This window comes from Cynocephalus volans, chromosome 1, assembly GCF_027409185.1.
Source record: "Cynocephalus volans isolate mCynVol1 chromosome 1, mCynVol1.pri, whole genome shotgun sequence".
Lineage (NCBI taxonomy): Eukaryota > Metazoa > Chordata > Mammalia > Dermoptera > Cynocephalidae > Cynocephalus > Cynocephalus volans.
This window is the reverse complement of record NC_084460.1, coordinates 38,046,170-38,065,232: the sequence shown is the minus strand read 5'-3', so window position 1 is coordinate 38,065,232 and position 19,063 is coordinate 38,046,170. Positions and strand designations below refer to the sequence as shown.

The 19,063-nt window shown below is 42.8% G+C and overlaps 1 protein-coding gene across 1 annotated transcript in view; it reads left to right on the top strand.

Moving 5' to 3' along the window:
* The window catches only part of PTPRT (protein tyrosine phosphatase receptor type T), a 783,412-nt gene that overhangs the window by 79,364 nt on the left and 684,985 nt on the right, over window positions 1-19,063 (top strand). Inside the window, exons 2-3 of the mRNA XM_063092330.1 lie at window positions 2,379-2,650; window positions 14,017-14,098. Coding sequence (XP_062948400.1) covers window positions 2,379-2,650; window positions 14,017-14,098 — 354 coding nt within the window. The remainder of the gene's footprint in view (window positions 1-2,378; window positions 2,651-14,016; window positions 14,099-19,063) is intronic.

Genomic DNA, 19,063 nt, shown 5'->3' with positions numbered 1-19,063 from the left:
GGTTTCTCTGTCCTTGTCACTTTTGCTCCTAGTTGGCTCCTTTTTGGTACCAGCACACCCAACTTCCCTAAATGGTCATCTCACTAGGGCAGCTCTAGGACACCTCTCAGTTGGAGGGTGGAGTCCGTGTGCATGCGGCTTCTCTGCATGCTAGTTCAGGGGAGAAAAGGCAGGAAGCCTAATCTGGCCTCAAGTCCAAGTTACTTTCTCTAATCCAGCTTTGTGAGTAACAAAGTGGGAATTTGAATTCCATCTCTTTCCTGAGTCTGTTTTTAAATTTATTCAGAACCCAGAGGGGACAAGGTGTGAATGATTAGTACTTCCTAGGACCCCAGCAAAATATGGATTGCCCAGCCCTTGCTAACTGGCAGCTGTTGGTCTTTCTGGTGGGGTGGAAGAATGAGGTTATTTATAGCTACTGAAGTGACTCATCTTGGCTGAGGATAAGTTGTCTTACGGTTTAATTCTGAATTGAAGATTTTATTTAAAATGAGATTTCAAAGCAACAGTGGTTTTCTAGGTGGAAAAATTCATCCCAGAATCACCTGAGTTTATCTACTGTGTTTTATGGTGCAATTTATTTCATAGAAACACAGGACTCCAGCTCACAGAGTTCAGCCCTCCCAGCTGATTATGAAGTTTCCCAAGACATCTCTCCAATGTGTCCAGGCTCTGTTTAGCCACCTGTGGTGATGGGGAATTCACTCTGTCTCTGGCCAGTTGACACCATTTGGTACCAACTTTACTTGTTAGAAAGTCCTTTGCATGTTGATCTGAAATGTGCCTTCTTGTGGTTCCTTTCATGCATCTGCTCTCTCAGGCAGCTTTATCAATGAGCTACTGCCACAATAATGCTGCATAACAAAAACTCAGTGGCAAACAGCAATAAGCATTTATTCTCAGACTTGTTGCTCTGTACATTGATCGTGGATTGGCCGATCTAGGCTGGGCTTGTTGCCATGTGGCTGTGTGTCTAGCTGCAGGGATGGCTTGATTGAACTGTTGGTTGAAGTCACACGTCCTCCATGTGTGTTTATTCTCGCACCCAAGCTGAAAGGGACAGCAGCTACCTGGGGAACATTCTTCTTCTGAATGGTGGCAGTACTGCAAGAGGGCAAGCCCTGCTAGGCAAGCACATTTTAAGCCTTTGCTTGAATCATTCCATTAACATCCTGTTGACAGAAGCAAGTCATGGTGGAGCCCAAAGTGGAGAGATGAGGACATACCCTCTGCTTCTGCTGGGCGGAACTGCAGATCCAGTGGCAAAGGACATGGATCTAGGGAGGGGTGGAACTGGAAATAACCATTTAATCTGTCAAAGCAACTCAAAAGAGGCTCGCTTCCTGTCTATGAGGCAGCCTTTTAATGCTTGGAAATAGTATTTATTTTTTGTGCAAATAGTAATAATAACATAGACTTTGAAGTTGGAGAGAATCTGGGTTCCTCTCTCCCTGTCTGAGTGTCCCAGGACAAATCACTCAATCTTTAAATAAAATAAAAATCCTCTATCTCCCAGGGTCAATCTGAAGGTTAAACTGAATCATATGTAAGTAAGGCACCTCACATCAACGCTTAGTAAGTGTTACTTACCTTCGTTCCACCTGAATGTCTTCCAGTTGGTTCTCACATTTCATCAGGGTCTTCCTTGCTTACCTGAATATACTCTACTTTTATTTGTTCTCCTTTAATCTGTGGTTCCTTGTACTGAATGCAAGACTCCAGGTGGAGTATGTTGGAACAATGGCATCTCCCATACTGTAGAGTTTCTGCCTCTACTGAAATGGCCCAAGCTTGCGTGACGTTCTATTTTATCTCATTTACCTATGGAGATTGCAGTTAACTAAGTTCCTGGGTTTTTATGTCATGCTTTCTTCAGGAACTTCTGGATATAATGTTTCTTCTAAAAAATGCTTATACACTACCTTATAAAAATACTTCATACATGTCACCATCTTTTTTTTTTTTTTTTTTTAAAAACAATATGACCAGTAAGGGGATCTTAACTCTTGACTTGGTGTTGTCAGCACCATGCTCTCCCAAGTGAGCTAACCGGCCATCCCTATATAGGGATCCAAACCCGTGGCCTTGGTGTTATCAACACCACATTCTCCCGAGTGAGCCACGGGCCGGCCCCATGTTACCTTCTTTTAATTCTTAAAACCATCTTGTTGAATAGAGGTTTTTAAGCCCAATTACAGAAGAGGATACTCAACCTCAGAGAGGACATGTGGCTTCCTCAGGGTCAACCAAACCCTCCTAGAGTGACTTGATCTCCGGCCACACCTCTGGCTACCATGTTTATGGGTGCAACTGATCTTCAGAAGGCTTTTCTTTCTCTCTCTTTGTCTCTACTTTCCAACCCCTTTGTGGGTTTCCAGGATCCTTTATGATGGTGAACAGCTCCGGAAGAGCCTCTGGCCAGAAGGCCCACCTTCTCCTGCCAACCCTGAAGGAAAATGACACACACTGCATCGATTTCCATTACTACTTCTCCAGCCGTGACAGGTCCAGCCCGGGGGCCTTGAATGTCTATGTGAAAGTGAACGGTGGACCCCAGGGAAACCCTGTCTGGAACGTGTCCGGGGTCGTCACTGAGGGCTGGGTGAAGGCAGAGCTCGCCATCAGCACATTCTGGCCACATTTCTATCAGGTATGGCATTTGACTGTGGTTTGATTTTTAAAAAGTAGTAATAAATCTATATACCTCCTGCCATCCGTGCCATTGTTAGGTCTAGAAAAGACTTCATTTATTCATTCACTTACTCAGCTCTTGTGTTTACTGGGCTTCTCCTCCTAGCCAGGCTCCACAGATGTGGATGATTCAACACAGCCTCTGCCTCCCTGGAGAGCGTGGTCTGGAGGAGGAGACTGATGTGTAAATAAACAATTACAGTATAGCTGGGTGCATGTGGCTCCCCAGGATGCTGGAGGGACATGGACATTGGAGGCTTTTATAAACTGAATTCTTCCATCCACCTGATGAGGGAGGTGCTCTCCTATCCCTACTGTGCAGAAGGAAACCTTGAGGTTCAGAGAGTTGAGCTCACGAGTCAGAGCTCACCCCTGGTGGAGGGGGTTTGGTGGGGAAGGCAGTTAGAATGGCTTCTAAGAGGAGATGGCAGGTAGGTGAGTCATAAAGGATGAATACAAATTTATTGGGAAAGGTAGAGAAAGGCATTTGAGTTGTCAGGGACAGTGTGTGTGATGTGCTGGTGGAGTGAGTGACAGATTATGGCAGAGTTTGGAAACTCTTTTGTTTAAGGGTACGTTGCAAAAAGCATATACAAAGAGGTAAGCTTTAAAGTGGCAAGTAGGTCATGAGGGTCTTTGAATGCCCGGCAAGGAGAGGATTTTTTCTGTAGTCTAGAGTACTGCTGCAGGTCATCTTGGCCTGGAACTATTGAAAAATGTTTTTAAAAACACCGTTATTATGCTAAAATTTACAGATCATAGAACCCACCTGTTTTAAGTGTGCAATGCAATGATTTTTGGTAAACCTACTGAGTTGTGCAGCCATCATCATAAGCCATTTTCATTATCCCAGTGAGAGCTCTTTGCCCATTTGCAGTTAATCTCTGTTGACCTCTTGAAAGACTTTAATACAGAAAGTGACATAGTCAGATCTGTATTTTGGAGTAATTTTTTTAGTGTCTGAAGCAGAAGATGGACCTGAGGCTGGCAAGATTAGTGGCCAGGGACTTCTTAGAAATCTTCCAGTTCAACATCCATGGTATGGTCTTTTCAGATTTTAGTGTTAGGAATACATTTATCTGTCGAGATCACCTGCTGGGTTTACCTTAATGAGACAATCCAAGCTTTACTTCCCCTTTGCCTTGGCAACTACAAATTAGAATTTAATACTCAATTACTTTCAATACTTAGCCTAGATTTTTGCTATACATATTCTCATTTTATCCTTTCTGGCTTGTGATTTCTTTTTAGAATAATTTTATTGACTTTTGTTATACATTTCCTGAAATTTCTTCTAGAAATAGGGTAGAGATGATGTTGATGGCAGTGGTGGTGATTGTAAGTTGATGAGAGTGATGATAACCACCTTCCCTTGAGTGTTTATCATGTTCCATGCAGGCACAGAAAAAATATTTTACATACATTAACTTGTTTAATTTTCAAAACAATCCTTTGAGTCAAGTGCTATCATACCCATTTTATAGATGGGAAAACTAAGGCTTAGAAATGGTGAATGATAACTCGAGCTCACATGGAGATAGAGCCTTGTTTTATACCAATTCTAAGCTTGTACATCCACACTCTAAGCTTGTACAGTTCAATATAAATGTAAGGTGAGTAAAATACAAATTTTTAGTAGCTATATTGAAAAAGTAAAAAGAAACCAGTGAAATTATTTTAATAACATATTTTACTTAGCCTCATATATCCCAAACACTATCACTTCAACATGTAATCAATGTAAAAAATTATTAGAGAGATATTTGCCATTCTTTCTTTATAAATCTTTACCATGCAGTGTATATTTTACACTTACAGCAAGTCTCAATTTGAATGCTACATTTTCACTGGAAATAGTGATCTGTGTTTAGATTTCATAAAATGTACAGTCGAAGAAGCACATTCATATACATAAGTTGCTCTTAACGTACTTAATAGTTTTCCAATCACCAAATTGATTATCAGTTTTTAAATCTGAATTAAAATTAAATAAAAGGAAAAAATCCCACTCTCACTAGCCACATTTCAATAGCCATATGAGGCAAGAACTTCCATACGAGACAGTATAGGCTGAGACTCTGAGCCACTTGGCTGCACAACTCCCACTAGCAGAGTTCTTGAAAGGCTCAGCCACGCCTGGGGGTCCTGGGGAGTGGGGGGTGGATGAAGAGTGTTACTCCAAAGTTGGGCTCTCAGAAGGGACCTGGCCTTCGCCCTTTGTGGTGTGCTGTTTCTGCTGATTCTCACACTCCATCGCTGGAGAATCGTGTGGCTGCCTCTTGTAGCCTCTGGATCTGGGTCTGAGGATTTTCTTAAGGTTTGCATGTTGGATTACTTTGCCAGGAGACTTAAAGGAGTGGATAATAAGACAACATATTTGCAGCAGGGACTGTCAAACAGCCAAAGTTACTCCCAAGACCCCAGAGAGCTGCAAACACCTTGGGAGAGGGGCCTGAATAGTCATGCTTGTGAGCACATTTCTTTTGGTTTTCCCCCATTTTCACCTCCTTTGCCCATCCATGGGGTGGCAAAAGTGCAGAGGTAGAAAGTAAGGAAAGTTAAGAAGAGCACAGAGAGGAAAGAGGAGCCTGAAAGAGAAGAGAGAAAGAGAAAGAACACATTCTAACTTCGGTGAGGATGGTTGAGTGGTTATATCAATGTCTTTGCAGACTGTAGCTCAGCTGCTCACTCAATTTATATGTCCATTTGTCAATCAGTGAGCAAGCATCCTGTCTGAGCCAGGCCAGGGCCCAGCATCAGCAATGCAGGGGTGAGCTGGGCCACACCTGGCCCCATGACGGTCAGTGTGGGCTGTGTCATTTTGTGTCAGGTTAAGCCCCTCTCCCTTCTTTAGAATAGCATAACTGATCAGTAGAAGTGGCTAGCAGGAGAGTCCTTGTTTTTAACAGTGTGAGGGGTTTTATCCTAGATTCTTTGAGACAAATAATGTACCTTCAGCCTCATTATTTCTGTGTGTCTTTCCCTTTTGTGCAGTATGTTTTAACTAGTATCAGATCCACAAACCTTTATCTGAAACTCACGGTGTCAGATATGTTTCAGAATTCAGAATATTTGGAATTTAATGAGTAATATATTTACATATATTGTATGTTTTATAACACCCCTAGTAGGCTCTGAGGCAGCACCCCATAGTCAAATATACTAGTCTTCCTACAGCAAAACTCACATATGTTCACAAGATGTGGGATAAATAAAGACCATACATTGTATCAGGCCAGCTCAGCTGAGTTCAGGTTTCACCACCAAATTACGTAACACTTCGGTGAAATACCTTGTTTTCAGAGCTTTTTGGGTTTCAGAATTTCATGAAGGATACAGCCCTGCATTCTTCACCTGCAAGGTTTTGTGAAGGAAGGGAGAAGATCCTACCTGTCCATCTTGGGAAGAATCCATACTGCGTGACTTGGAGAGTGTGTTCTGTGGGACATTCGTTCCCTGAGATGCTCTGTGGTGAAGGATGATGTGGCCAAGGTCACAGCATTTTGGAAAAGCTGCATGGTGTATCCCCTTCTAGAATACTCGTAATTAGCCAAGTGGGGGTTCCAAGTCAGGAAGAACCTGTTTATCGGTGTTTAATTTACTGTCTCCCCTCTGAGTTTGATCTTGGGTCTCTTTTTGTCACTTGACCACCTTACCATAGAGATAAACTCTAGAGATACGTGGCCCTGCATCCCAGTTTGCCTGGGGTGGCCCTGGTTTGCTCCTGTTGTCTTGGTGAAATTGTCAACAGCATCTGCTTCGCAATGTGCCCCAGTTTGGATGATAAATTACGTAGTCTCCCTATCCATAGAGATTTACAGATTATGTACTGGCACAGGTGGCTTTGGTTCATCCTCATTTTGTAGATCAGGCAGAGATTTTCTGTAAAGGGCCAGACAGAAAACATTTTAGTCTTTGCAGGCCATGCAGTCTCTGTTTTAACTACTCAGTTCTGCTGTTGTTCCATGAAAGCAGCCATAGACAGTATGTGAATGAGTGAATGTAGCTGTGTTTCAGTAAAACTTTATGTACGGAAATAGGTGGTGAGCTGGATTTGGCTCTCAGGCCATAGTTTGCTGCACTCTGATGTAGGGGATGAGGCTGAGGTCCAGAGATTGACAGTGAAGTCCAAGAGCACACAGCAAATCGCTGGCACAACTGGGACCAGATCCCAGATGCCCCAGTCCCTAGACTGTCCCCACTGTATCATTGGATATAAACATCAAGTGTCTCTCTAAGTGTCTTTCTAAGCTCTAGACACCCCCAGTGAGGTTTTAAGGTTCCAATTAGAAACGCTCTATCTAGGGCCTGATGCAAATGGGTGAAGCACAAGGTCACAGGCTGAAAAATGATGGGCAGGAAAACCGACCCAGGAAAGGGACAGTCTCGCTATTTGCCACACTTTATGATGGGATGTAGGGGAAAAGAGAGGATATTTTTGAGCACCCCCCATGTCCCAGCCTTATGAGAGGCATGAGTCCTATGCCTCTCATTTATCTGTGTGATAACTCCTGTATTAGGTAGAAATGTGTCCTATCTTCTAGAGTAGGGGATGTTACTGGTAAATTGGAGCCCCTATTGTCCTGCCAGGTCCTCTGGCTCCAAGTTCAGTGCTCCCCCGTCCCCCATCTTTCAGGAAAATACTCTGCTCTTTCTGAGAATCTTCCACTTGCTAGCTGTGTGATGTTAGCTGTTTCCTGTCATCACTGGGAACCACAGTTCTCTCACTTGTAAAATGGAGAGGGTAATAGGTACAATGAAGGGTATTTTCATGGATTAAATTAGATAACATATATGTAGCATCATGTCAGGCTTGCAGTGGGCCTCAGAGATTGTTGGAAGGAAGGAAGGAAAGAAAGGAGGGAAAAAGAGAAAAAGTAGAAGGAGGTCATTCTTTTAAGAAATATCCACTGTTGTTTAGCCTGTCCTTGGTACACTCTGTGCCATCCCTGTGATAAGCAGACTCCTCAGAGAATTTTCTGATTTCCAACTTGTTGGCTGCTACGGCATCATTTCCTCTGCTGAGAGCAGCAGTTTGGAAAACACACGTGTCTCAGGCACACATACACAAACACACAGCTACAATGGATACTCAAATGGCCATAGACAAAGCAGAGTATGCACAGATGCACAAGCACCCACATACCCCCAGACTGACAACACACTCACACATGTACTCATAGGTATGGTGGCGAGGAAAGGTGACATATCAGGAAATTCAAAGACACTAGTAAAGTGGGATTTTAAATTCACCAGACCTCAAGCTCTGGCCCTGCAGGTATGATTCTGTGAACTGAATACAATTTTGGTTTTCAGCATTGCTGGACTTCAAACCTGATGGTTACATATTAATTAATTAAAGTCATATTTTACAGTCCTAAAATTGACTTTTATCTCTGCAGTAAATGCAGATATTTCATCTTCCTTCTTAGTGGGCTTCTTGGCACCAGGCCTTTGGCAGGACCTGAGGTGAGAATGTCCCTTGGCCACCCGTCCCCTCACACCTACCTCTCTGCAGGAGGGCAGGAGCTTATTAAATGCCTGTTCAGTCGTGTGCTTTAGATCGCTGACCCTTTCCAGGTGATATTAATTTTATTTCATATTTTTAATGATTCCGAACTTTTCTCTCCCAAGATTAAAAAAAACCAAAACAACAAAAAAAGAACTTTTATTAATTCTGCAGCCACCTGCTTGGTCTACTTTCCATCACCTGCCTAGGTAAAATGACCTTTTGTTTAGCACTTCTAATTGCTAACCCCTGAAGTTAAGGACTTACCTGACTTTTATTTAACTGGATGTGAAACTCAGTTCCTTGCCCAGGAATTCCCCCGGGCGTCCAGGGCTCTGTAGGTTCAGTAACTTCACTCACAATTCAGGAGGGTTCATCAGAGTGAGGGGCCCATGCTATCACCCTTGGAATTCTACCCCGTCTCCTCTCTCATCCACCCCACCCCTCTCCTCTAAGCAGCAAATCCTTCTCCTTGTCTTATACAGGCCTCCTTGGGCTGGTGTGGGAAAGAGAGTCCCTTTGATTTTACCCTAAGCAATCCCTCCCCATGAAAATATGTATCTTTCTCTTCCTAAGAGGAGTTCTGATGAGCCAACATTTTTCTCTCATCCTTTAAGAAAATGTTTTCAGCCGTTTGAAATTTTTGCTTCACAGATTCTCTGCTCGAGGACTACAAAAGGTAAGGATGAAACACCAGGTCCCTTAAATGATGGCCTAACATATCCACACCCTCCCCCAAATATGCACACGACCCCACTTTTTTGAGGGACTGAAGGTGAATCATCTCTGAGCCTTTCTTGGGAAATTACTTCCTGGCTTTGCCCAATTCCTTGCCCAGTACCTTTCCGTGCAAGCCCTGTCTCCCCAACACCTGCACCAGGAGGTCTCTATTGAGGCTCTTGGGGCTGGAGCATCTGCAGTTGACAATAGATTCACATGGCAGCCTTGGGGTCGAAGAATGTTCTACAGAGAAGTTGGGATTTCCAGCCAAGGCCTTCTGCTTGGGTCCCTGCACTCGGGGTTTCTGTCTCCATATATTGACATGGAGCACCACTGGGTAGGCATGGCCCACTTTAGTCCCCTGTCCTATCTATCCCACCTTCCCTGCCCCCTAAAGACAGCACTAGAGGTAGCCTCCAGACCTCTTTACTCATTCTTATGACTCTTCTCCCATTTCCTGACTGTCATTCCTCAAAGGCCTTGGTTTGAGTTTCCTTATGAGTATGTTTGGCTCAAGTATGACCATTCTCCCTCTCCTCAGAACACATGGACAGGTGTATCCATCTCAGAGGGTCCTGGAATCACCCTGTCCCCTGTGGTGTCTGTCTCCAGGAACTGGAGCTGGCTAGGCACTAGGTGGGGGCTTCATGTGACCAGGACCCTCACATCAGAAGCATGTTAATAGGGTGATATATCTCCACCCAAGGCTCTAGGTGTCTTCTGGGGCACCTTCTGACATCCTCAGTGTCATTTAAAATAACTGTATTCATAGATTATTACTGTTCCTACTTCATGTATTGTGTATATTCCTACTTCATGTACTTTATGTATTGTGTATTACCATTCCTACTTCATGTATTGTGTATTACCTGCTGTAGTCATTTGCTAATTTTTCTTTTAGAGGGTTTATTCCTTCCTTTTGTTGATTCTCAAGGGTTCTTTACATACAAAAAAGGATATCTTTTTCTACTAGCTAGCAATTATATTATAAATATTGTTCTCAGGTTGTCATTAGACTTTTAATTTTGTTTCAGACTTCTGTTAACATACAAATCATACTTTGACACCAGTTATTAAGGAGATATTGTATAACTTTTAAGAAATTAATTTTTTAGACTTCGTCATTAGTTTCTATTTTAGTGAATTTGGTTAAAATATAGACCCAAACTTAATTTCTTTCTTGAGGGATTTATTGAACTTATGCTATGGCCTAGTATATGATCTTTTTGTAAATTCATGAGCATTTGAACAGAAGTTCTGTTTTCTCTTCATATTCATTATCATTTGTCTAGTAAATACATTATTATTTATATTATATACATTCTTGATATCTTTGCTTTTTCCTGTTTGATATCTTCGCTCTGGATATCTTTGCTTTTTCCTGATTGGTTAGAGTCTAAGACAAGGCTTAAAGTCTCAAATATTGTTTGGTGTTTTTTTCTTTTTTCCTTTTAAGTCTCTTGACTGCACTTTATAAAAATTTTTATTTTATCAATATACAATGTAGTTGATTTTCATGTCCCTTGACTGATTCCTCCCTCTCGCTCCCTCTGCCCCCTCCCACCCATCAACATCATATCTGTTCACTTGTCTTAACAAGTTCAAGAAATTGTGATTGTTGTGACTTCTTCCCTGCCCCACCACCCTCGTTTATTGACTTGTATTTTTTTAATTTGACCATTTTAGTCTACTGAATGGTTTTATTTTTCTTTTGGTTAAAATTGAACTTCAATGCTTTTACATTATTTTCGCAACAACTGTTTTCTGTTTATTTGCATTTCCTTATTATGTCTTGTTCAGTGTGTTATTTTTAAGATTACTGAGTCATGCTGTTTTAGATGCTTATCTTATAGCATACAATTAGACTTCGATTATTTAGACAGTCCAAGAGCTTTCCTCTATTTTAATCCATTTATGTTTATTGTCACAACAGAAATATTTTACTTGCAATTGTTTATATTATACAGTTTGAATGCCTTCATGCAATTTCTTTTAAATGCATTTACTGTGTATGTTCTATTTTCTTTGAATTTTTCCTATGGTCTTTGCTTTTGGTTTCCTTTGAATTATTTAGAAATATATAATTAGACATATGATTCTTTACAGAAAGGCCTTCTGTTGTCTTCCCCTTCTGCAAGATGAGGCAGCTATCACACGTTTATTTTTGCAAGCTTTCCTCCAACCTCCTACACAATTTTGTTTCAGGCCTTCTGAAGGACCGTGCTATCTTAGGAAACTACTTTTTCAGAGTAGTTTGCATGCTGGGGAAGCTACGCTATGTTTGGTGTGACTTTCATCCTGAGACTTTGCATAATTCCCAGGCAGCCATGTGCTGTTTCATGGTTGACCTTACCACCCAAGGAAGCTGCCTCTTCACAGCCATCACCACCTTCTCCCCCAGTTTCTGGTTCACTGGTTACAGCTCTGGGCCCCCCTGATAACAGTGACCTTTGAACACACTGACCTGGACCACACAGACCACACAAAGATTTCACATGGAGGTTTTCTTGTTAGTCTCATCACCCATCATATGTTCTTTACATTCCATCCACAGGCTTGAACAGAAGAGTAGAAGACAGGAGGGAGAGGGTCCATTCTGGAGGTCACAGAGGTGGTAGAGGTGAAAAACAACAGTGGTTTGAACTAGAGCAGTGGCAGTGGTGTCCAACCAGTTCTGACCTACAAAATAGGCAGCTTCTGGGGTTCATACCAATAGCAGAGATGGAAAGATACGGGCAGACTTGAGAAATGTTAATAAAGAAAACAAAGGTGAGGAATGAGGTAAAACGAGAAGTCCAGGCAGATGCCCAGATCTTCATCTCAGATGACTGGATGGGTCTTAGTGCCACCCACTGAGTTCCATATTTTAGGAAGGATGGCCCATTGGGCAATGAGGGAGAAGTCTTTTCAGAGAGAAGCTGCTCAGATCTGTTGCATACAGATTGCATTTGAGGCATTGATGTAATATCTAGGTGGAAATACAGACCTGCGAGCTGGGTAAGTGCGATCGATGTTCAGCTGAAAGGTCTAGGTTGGAGAGCTGGGCTTGATTGTTATCAGTGAGTTGGCAGCCATTGAAAGGAGATCATGTGCAACAGAAAGATGAGCAGACAAGGCCCACACATGAAAGGCATACGGAGAAGGAGGAGTGATGCCAAACCTATGGTAGAATAGTCTTAAATATATGAGAAAAACCAGGACAGTGAAGTGTCATCTAAGCCTAAACTGAGTACAGATCCAGAAAGGAAAAAGCTATGAACATTGGCAATGAAGAATGGCCATGTATTAATAATAATTATAGTGAACATTTATTGAGAACATATTATATGCCACACATTGTTCTAAGTAGTTAATTAGCTCCTTAATCTGAAAAAAGTTCCAATGAGGTGGATATTTGCATAATCACAGATGAGGAAACTGAGGCACAGGGTAGTAAGGCACTTGCCTAAGGTCACACACTAGTAAGTGGTATAGCCAGGACTCGATACCAGGTGTCCTGATACAGAGCCCAAGCACTGCACCATCTTTCTTCTTAAAGTAAGATAAAGATTGAAAAATATCTGTTGGATTTAGTGATTAGGAGATTATTGGTGACTGCCATGAGAGAGTTTTGGGAAGAGGGTTGGAGACAGAATCCAGATTATAGCAGGTTGAAATTCTGCAGTGGGAAGTACAGATGTGTTGAGAGTGAGTGAAGACAGAACTATTGAAAATTTTAAATGTGATTGAAACACATCTGGACAGTACCAGAGAAGAACCTGCTGCTGAAATGTCATTTTTAAAGAATAGGAGAAGCCCAAGCATTTATGTATGTCAGGGTCAAGGATAACAGGGAGGATTCAGAGATACAGGATACAGAGAGAAAATGAAAAACCAAGAAGCTAGAAAATGCAGCAGGGGTGAGGGTCAAGAGTGCTGGCATTCCTTGCAGAGAAGAGATGGTGGTTGGTGTGAATGTAGATTAGTTGATGGGTAAGAAGTTAGAGGTCAATCCCTCTCTTGTCCTCTTGCCTCTTGAAGATGTGGTTGTCTGCTGGGATTGGATGGGTGGTGTTGAAAGTATAACATTTCTGTGAGGTATAGGAGTGGAGGAAGCAGATTTGTTATAGGCTTGGCAAAGTTGAAATAAAAGCACAAGGAAGTGGGGCTTTAGGAGAGAATTGTGTGGGTGTTCAGTGTGGTGGGGTGAACATGACTTGTTGAGAGCACAGAGAGGTCCAGAAAGACATAGAGACTTTAGAAAAGTAGAGGTCCAGGATATCGTGTGAGCCTGAGGGGCAGGTTAGAGAGGAGTGAGTTGTGAGAGGATTGTGGGGTGGAAGATGATGCCAAAATACAGGAAAATGGAATTTCCAGTTTCTAGAGTGGGGAAGGACAAGACTGAGAGTGTGGCAGAAGAGGATTTGAGGAGAAGGCCATTGACATTAGGAGGTTAAGGGTGTTGGCCATCTTGTCACACAGAGACTCATGCTTCCAAGGTAGAGAGTGGTTGGGTGACAAAGAAAGCTGTTAACTGAATTACAAAATTCTTATGAAAATAAGCAGTTTGGGTGGTAGTCAGAGTGGGAAATTCAAAGAACTTGTTGCCCTATCTTCCTGGATACCAAAAGGTAGGCTGTCGCTTACTTTTAAGAGATGTTATTAAGGAATTCAGATGGAATATGTTCCTTGGGAATGTAGAATCAAATCAGGGTTAACCCTCCTTGGCTTATGGTAGCTTATAAGGTAAGTATCTCTCTCACCCTTCATAAGACAGTCTGGATATTGGGAAGTAGTTCTCTGTGCTTCACTTGAAACCATAATGAGAAAGGTGCGATTGGGGTCTCCAGGCCACGTTCGGGTTGTTTTCCTGCATCTAAGCATTATTTCTGAAATCCATTATAAATGTTCCATGCAGCTGACTCTTTTTTTGCCAGTGTGGCCTTTTTACCTTGTTTTGAAAATCCAAGTCAATTGCTAGGGTAGCATGTTGCCCTTACGTAAGGTCTTTTTGGTCGGCTGTGAAGGGAAGCTGAAACAGAAAGATTTTGGGGGCTTCCTATGATTAATGCCCACAACCGTTTCTGCAAAATTGACTCTCACCCTGTGTGTTGCAGGTGATATTTGAATCCGTCTCTTTGAAGGGTCATCCTGGCTACATCGCTGTGGACGAGGTCCGGGTCCTCGCTCATCCATGCAGTAAGTCTGTGCCCTCCTCCCACCACAGCCTTGCTCCATGAAGACTGGGTAGCTTGAAGGCTGCAGTCCCTCCTATTCATTCAGCTCATAAACATCTCTCTCACTCTCTCTCTTTTAATCCTTCAAAAATGCTTACATACTCAATGCAATCAGTCCTGAATAAATCCATAATTTTGCCGGCCTGTTCAACAGGCAGCCCCTCCAGGAATTTGCAGAGAGTGGCAAAACATCTTCGTTCGAATCTCTCTCCATTATTAAGGGAGTCTAAAGTCCTGATTGTTTATTAGTGGGATTCAGACCACTGAAGTGGAAGAATTAGAGGGCTTTGGATAGAATCTTTTGCAATTGTCTTAAAAAAAGAACACGACCAAAACATGGAGCAAATTAGCACACTGTTCACTCACAGGGAAAAGTACCCCAAAGCTATTAATTCTTTAAAAATAATTTTAAATACACTCATCAGCTCCGTGCAGGCATTGGGAGAGATTTCTCACTGTGGTTAGTACTTACGGTAACAGTGTCGAGAGTCCTCAGAGGCATACCACTCTTCCATCCGCTTTTGTCTTGAAGTTCCCTCTCTGCTGTATTTAGTCTAAGATACTTGAATGTGTTTCAGCAGGGAGGTGTGGGTCCTGGGTTCACTGAATCTCAGAGGAGGCAAGTAGTTGAGATGCAGGGTGCAGGTAGTTGAGATGACATCATATCTAGTGACACTGGGTCGGGGGACTGTAATCAAAGGAATATGTGTGGGGGTTATGGCAGACTCTGGGAGGAGTAGCTGGGATGCCAGCCCCACTAGTTTGTTGGTACTCTGCAGATTGGAGATTCCCGTTAGTTTTTTGGCAGTCACACAATTCTACTTAACCCCTAGTGGGGCTCTCTCCACACTCCCCATATGGTCATGAATCATGCTATCGGCTATGGTGCAGTTGCTGCTACCTCAAAAGACTTTATGCACCCTCTCCTTATGTGCCTTCCAGTCCTCCCATTTGGGGACTATTTTCATTTCATTCCCATCCATGTTGCTTTAACTGAAATAACTCTTTCCTCTTCTGCTGCGATGAATCTGTCAGATCCTCAACTATCATTTCCAGCCTTCTGCCTGGCACTGGAAATACCATTGTGTGACTCATTGTCTTAGAGCACCTTCTCTGGAGGAATTTGGGATAAGTTCCAAGTTCCAGATAATATGTTGGGAACTGTGCTTGGTGTCTGTGCAAAAGAGACCCTCCTTCCCAGGAATCAGCCAGCATCTCAGGAATGCTGAGATCTAGTGTATGCTCTTCCTTACACTGGCTTAAGATCCCTACCCTCTGGGCTACTCCCTGAGCCTTTGAGAATTTTTTCAGATAGGTCTGCCCATTCAGTCATGCCTGGGAAATGTCTCTACTGACTCAGACTTCATGTGAAAAGGATCTCAGAAATCCCCCCAGCTATGTAGGCTTGATACAGTGCATATGTTGATGAGTCCTTGCTCACCAGGATTAAATCTTACCCTCCCTAGACTCCTGTGAGGCAGCATCAACTGTCCATTGGAGAACTATCTTTGGCCTAAGACTGGGAAACTGTGTCAGAAGATGTCTATTCTATCCGTGGTCCATTAAACTGTGCACACTCTTCCCTGCACATACTCTGTCTCATAGAGCATGCTCATTTTTGCTGCATCTACCTGCATTCCTGCTTCTCACCTTGTGCTTGATGCTTGGACTTGGTCTTTCTAGTAGGTGACACTTGGCTCTTCCCAGGACAAAACAGCATGGCTTCCTGTCCCTGGATCACAGAACTCTGTGCTCTAATGGGAATTTTCACCTCCACCATGACACCCAAACTTGACACCCATCTCTTGTCCCAGCCTCAACTGCCTTTAAGGCCAGATTGGTAAAAGTTCTGCCTTACTTCCAAGCACTGTCCGTGTTTTGCCATCATGGGTAAATGCCTCCTTCTGTCTGAGAAATCTCTATGGCAGAGGGTTCTCTGGAAGGCATTTGATTCCTTTCCACCCCCAAAGTCTCGTGGCTCCTTTGGAATCCTACTTTCATTGGGGCTGCTCCTCAATTTAGGATTCTCCTGACAACCTCATCTTCCTGCTGCTGAGAAGTATGGATCGCACGGTTATGAAATTGCTGAGAGCCAGTTGCTCATCAAATGGACCATGGGATATAACTCAGAAAGACGTGACCCTGGCTTTATTCCTGTATAATGTGCTTCTCCTGACTTCAGCCTCAATGCTTAGGCAGCTTAAGCATAAACTTCCCTAGAAACCGCAATGTGAAGGCCCTGTAAAAGTGGCTGGAATTGGAAAAATTCCATTTAACTCTCTGGACAAATACTGGCAGTGTATATAGTAGTCTGAGGTATATCCACAGCTCACAAATCACATGGAGTTGAGTAGGGCCTAGCAAAGGCCACTTCCCCAAAGCCAATACTTAATCCATACCGAGCCCAGGTTTTTATTCATCTTTTTTCTCAGCACGTGCGTTATTGAACATCAGCTACGTGTCAAGAATTTTGCTGGACACAGTCGATACTTAAGTGACTAAGAAATGTTGAATTCCTGTCCTCATTGTGGTTTCTTAGCAGGAGGGTCAGAGGGAGGGAAGATACTAATAAGTAACTAATATTAAATAAGTAACTAATAATTGCAGATAATGGTCAGTTCTGTGAATATAATTAATGTGAGTGGCTGGAATATGGGAGGGCTTCTGATGTAGAGTTGTCAGAGCAGGTGTCTTTGAAGATGTGATCTGAGCTGAGACTCAAGTCCTAGAAAGGAGTGCACTGTGCAACAATTTAGGGAGGGGCATTCTAGGCCAATGAAACAGCAAGTACAGGGACCCTGTAGGGAAAGTCAGCTTGATGCTGCTAGTATGTTCCAAGCATACAGAGCACAGGAGAAAGTGGTGTAAGAGAATGCTAGACAGGTAAACCGGGGCCTTGGGCATCATTGTGAGCAGTTTAGATGTTAATCTAAGTGTCGGAGGCACTGCTGGAGGGACTTATGCTTGGGGTTGATATAACCTTATTTAATTATTAAAGGTCACTTGAGCTGCTCTGTGGAGAATGAGATGAAGGTCCATAGAGAATGATTTGAAGGCCTCATAGACCTATGAGGAAAAAAGTTCTGGAGTCATGCAAGAAGTGGTGGTGGCCTGGACCATGATGTTGGAGATACCTTTCATTATCCAACAAGTATTTACCCGGCATGTACTCTGTGCCAGGCACTATTCTGGGTTTATGGGAGTGAGTAAGTCAGACTCATTCTCTGTCCTAATGGGCTTCTGTTGAAGTGAAAGACACTGAAAATAAAACAAATAATGAGGTAATTATTTGATAAATAACAGATGGCGTTTTAGTGTGGTAGGGCCGCCATAAGAAAATATCACAGATTGGGTGGCTTAAACAACAGAAATATATTTTCTGGAGAAAATGCATATTCTGGAGGCCAGAAGTCCAAGGTCAATGTGCTGACAGGGTTGGTTTCTGGTGAGGCTCTCTCTCCTTGGCTTGCAGAGGGCCTCCTTCTCACCGTGTCCTCACATGGTCTTTCCTCTGTGCTAGCAGGTACTAGGTGTCCAAATGTCCTCTTCTTGCAAGGACACCAGTCAGGTTGGCTTAGAGCCCACTATAACAAACTCATTTTAACTTAACCACTTCCTTAAATGCCTTGTCCCCAAATACAGTCACATTCTGTGGTACTGGAGTTCAGGGCTTCACCATATGAATTTTGAGGGGACACAATTCAGTCCATAACATGTGGTCCTCAGTGCTATAAAGAAACATAGAACATGGAGATGGAAAGTGGTGGGGGATTAGAGATATATTTAGGCAGTTGTAGTGGATTGAATTATGTCCCCCGCAAAACTCCCTGAAGCTTGAATTGTGTCCCCCAAGTTTTATGTATTAGAAACTTAATCCCCACTGCAACTGTTGAGGGTGGGAAATCCTATTATGGTAATTGAAAGGTGGGGACTTGAAGAGGTGATTAGATTGTAGGACCATGCTATAATGAATGGATTAATAATGGTGGTCATGGGCGTGGTTTGGAGGGCTTTAAAAAGAGAGTGAATGAGTAGGTTAATCTCTCTCTCTCTGCTCCACCATTTTCACAATATGATTCTCTGCCATCACTGTTGCCACCATTAGGGCCTTTACCAGTTGTCTTCCCTGGACTTTGGACTTTGTAGTCTCTGAAGCTGTAAACAATACATTTTATTTTCTTTCTAAATCACACAATTCCGTATTTCGTTATAAGCAACAGAAAGGGACTAGTACAGCAGTGGAGCCAACTGGTCTTATCTGATGGGCTGGACTAGGAGACGGAGGCATCAGAGATGGCACACTCCCAGGTTTCTGGCTTAAGCAGGTGGTGTGAGTCTGGAAAGGGCTGAGCATGCCGCATCCTGAGGTGCCAACCGTGGGCCCCAGGGCTGCTCGTGGGAATTACATGTCATGCATCCTGCTAGTGACTTCTCAACTGTCCTTTGAGTGAAAGTGTTTTTCCCAACCTCCAACCTGAGAATTAACACATTTATGACTTCACTCGTAGATTGTTAAACATTTAACTGTATTGAAAAATATTCATTCCCTTTCTGTCTTCAGACTTTTGAATTTTTCACTTCTTTCCTCCAGAACATGTTTTCTATTAACGTATGGTCAGACTTTATCAATAAGTCATTCCACAAGTTCCAGGGGGCTTAAAGCCTGATTTGCAGTTTCATCTCCCAAGGATCAGAGCTGAAGTTGTGACTTTAAACGCTGACCTCTCAGCTTCCAAGACAGTGGCCAGAAGACAGGTGTAATACTCAAAGGAAATTATTTTCTCTTACAAACTGAAACCTCTTGTCTATGTTTTATAGCCCATTTAACATTTTTGTGTTATCCTAAAAGTATTTTAGCCATAGTTACCCTCTGCTGTCGTTTCTCAGTGTTAGCCACTACAGTTATAACTGTACAATAAATGTCAGC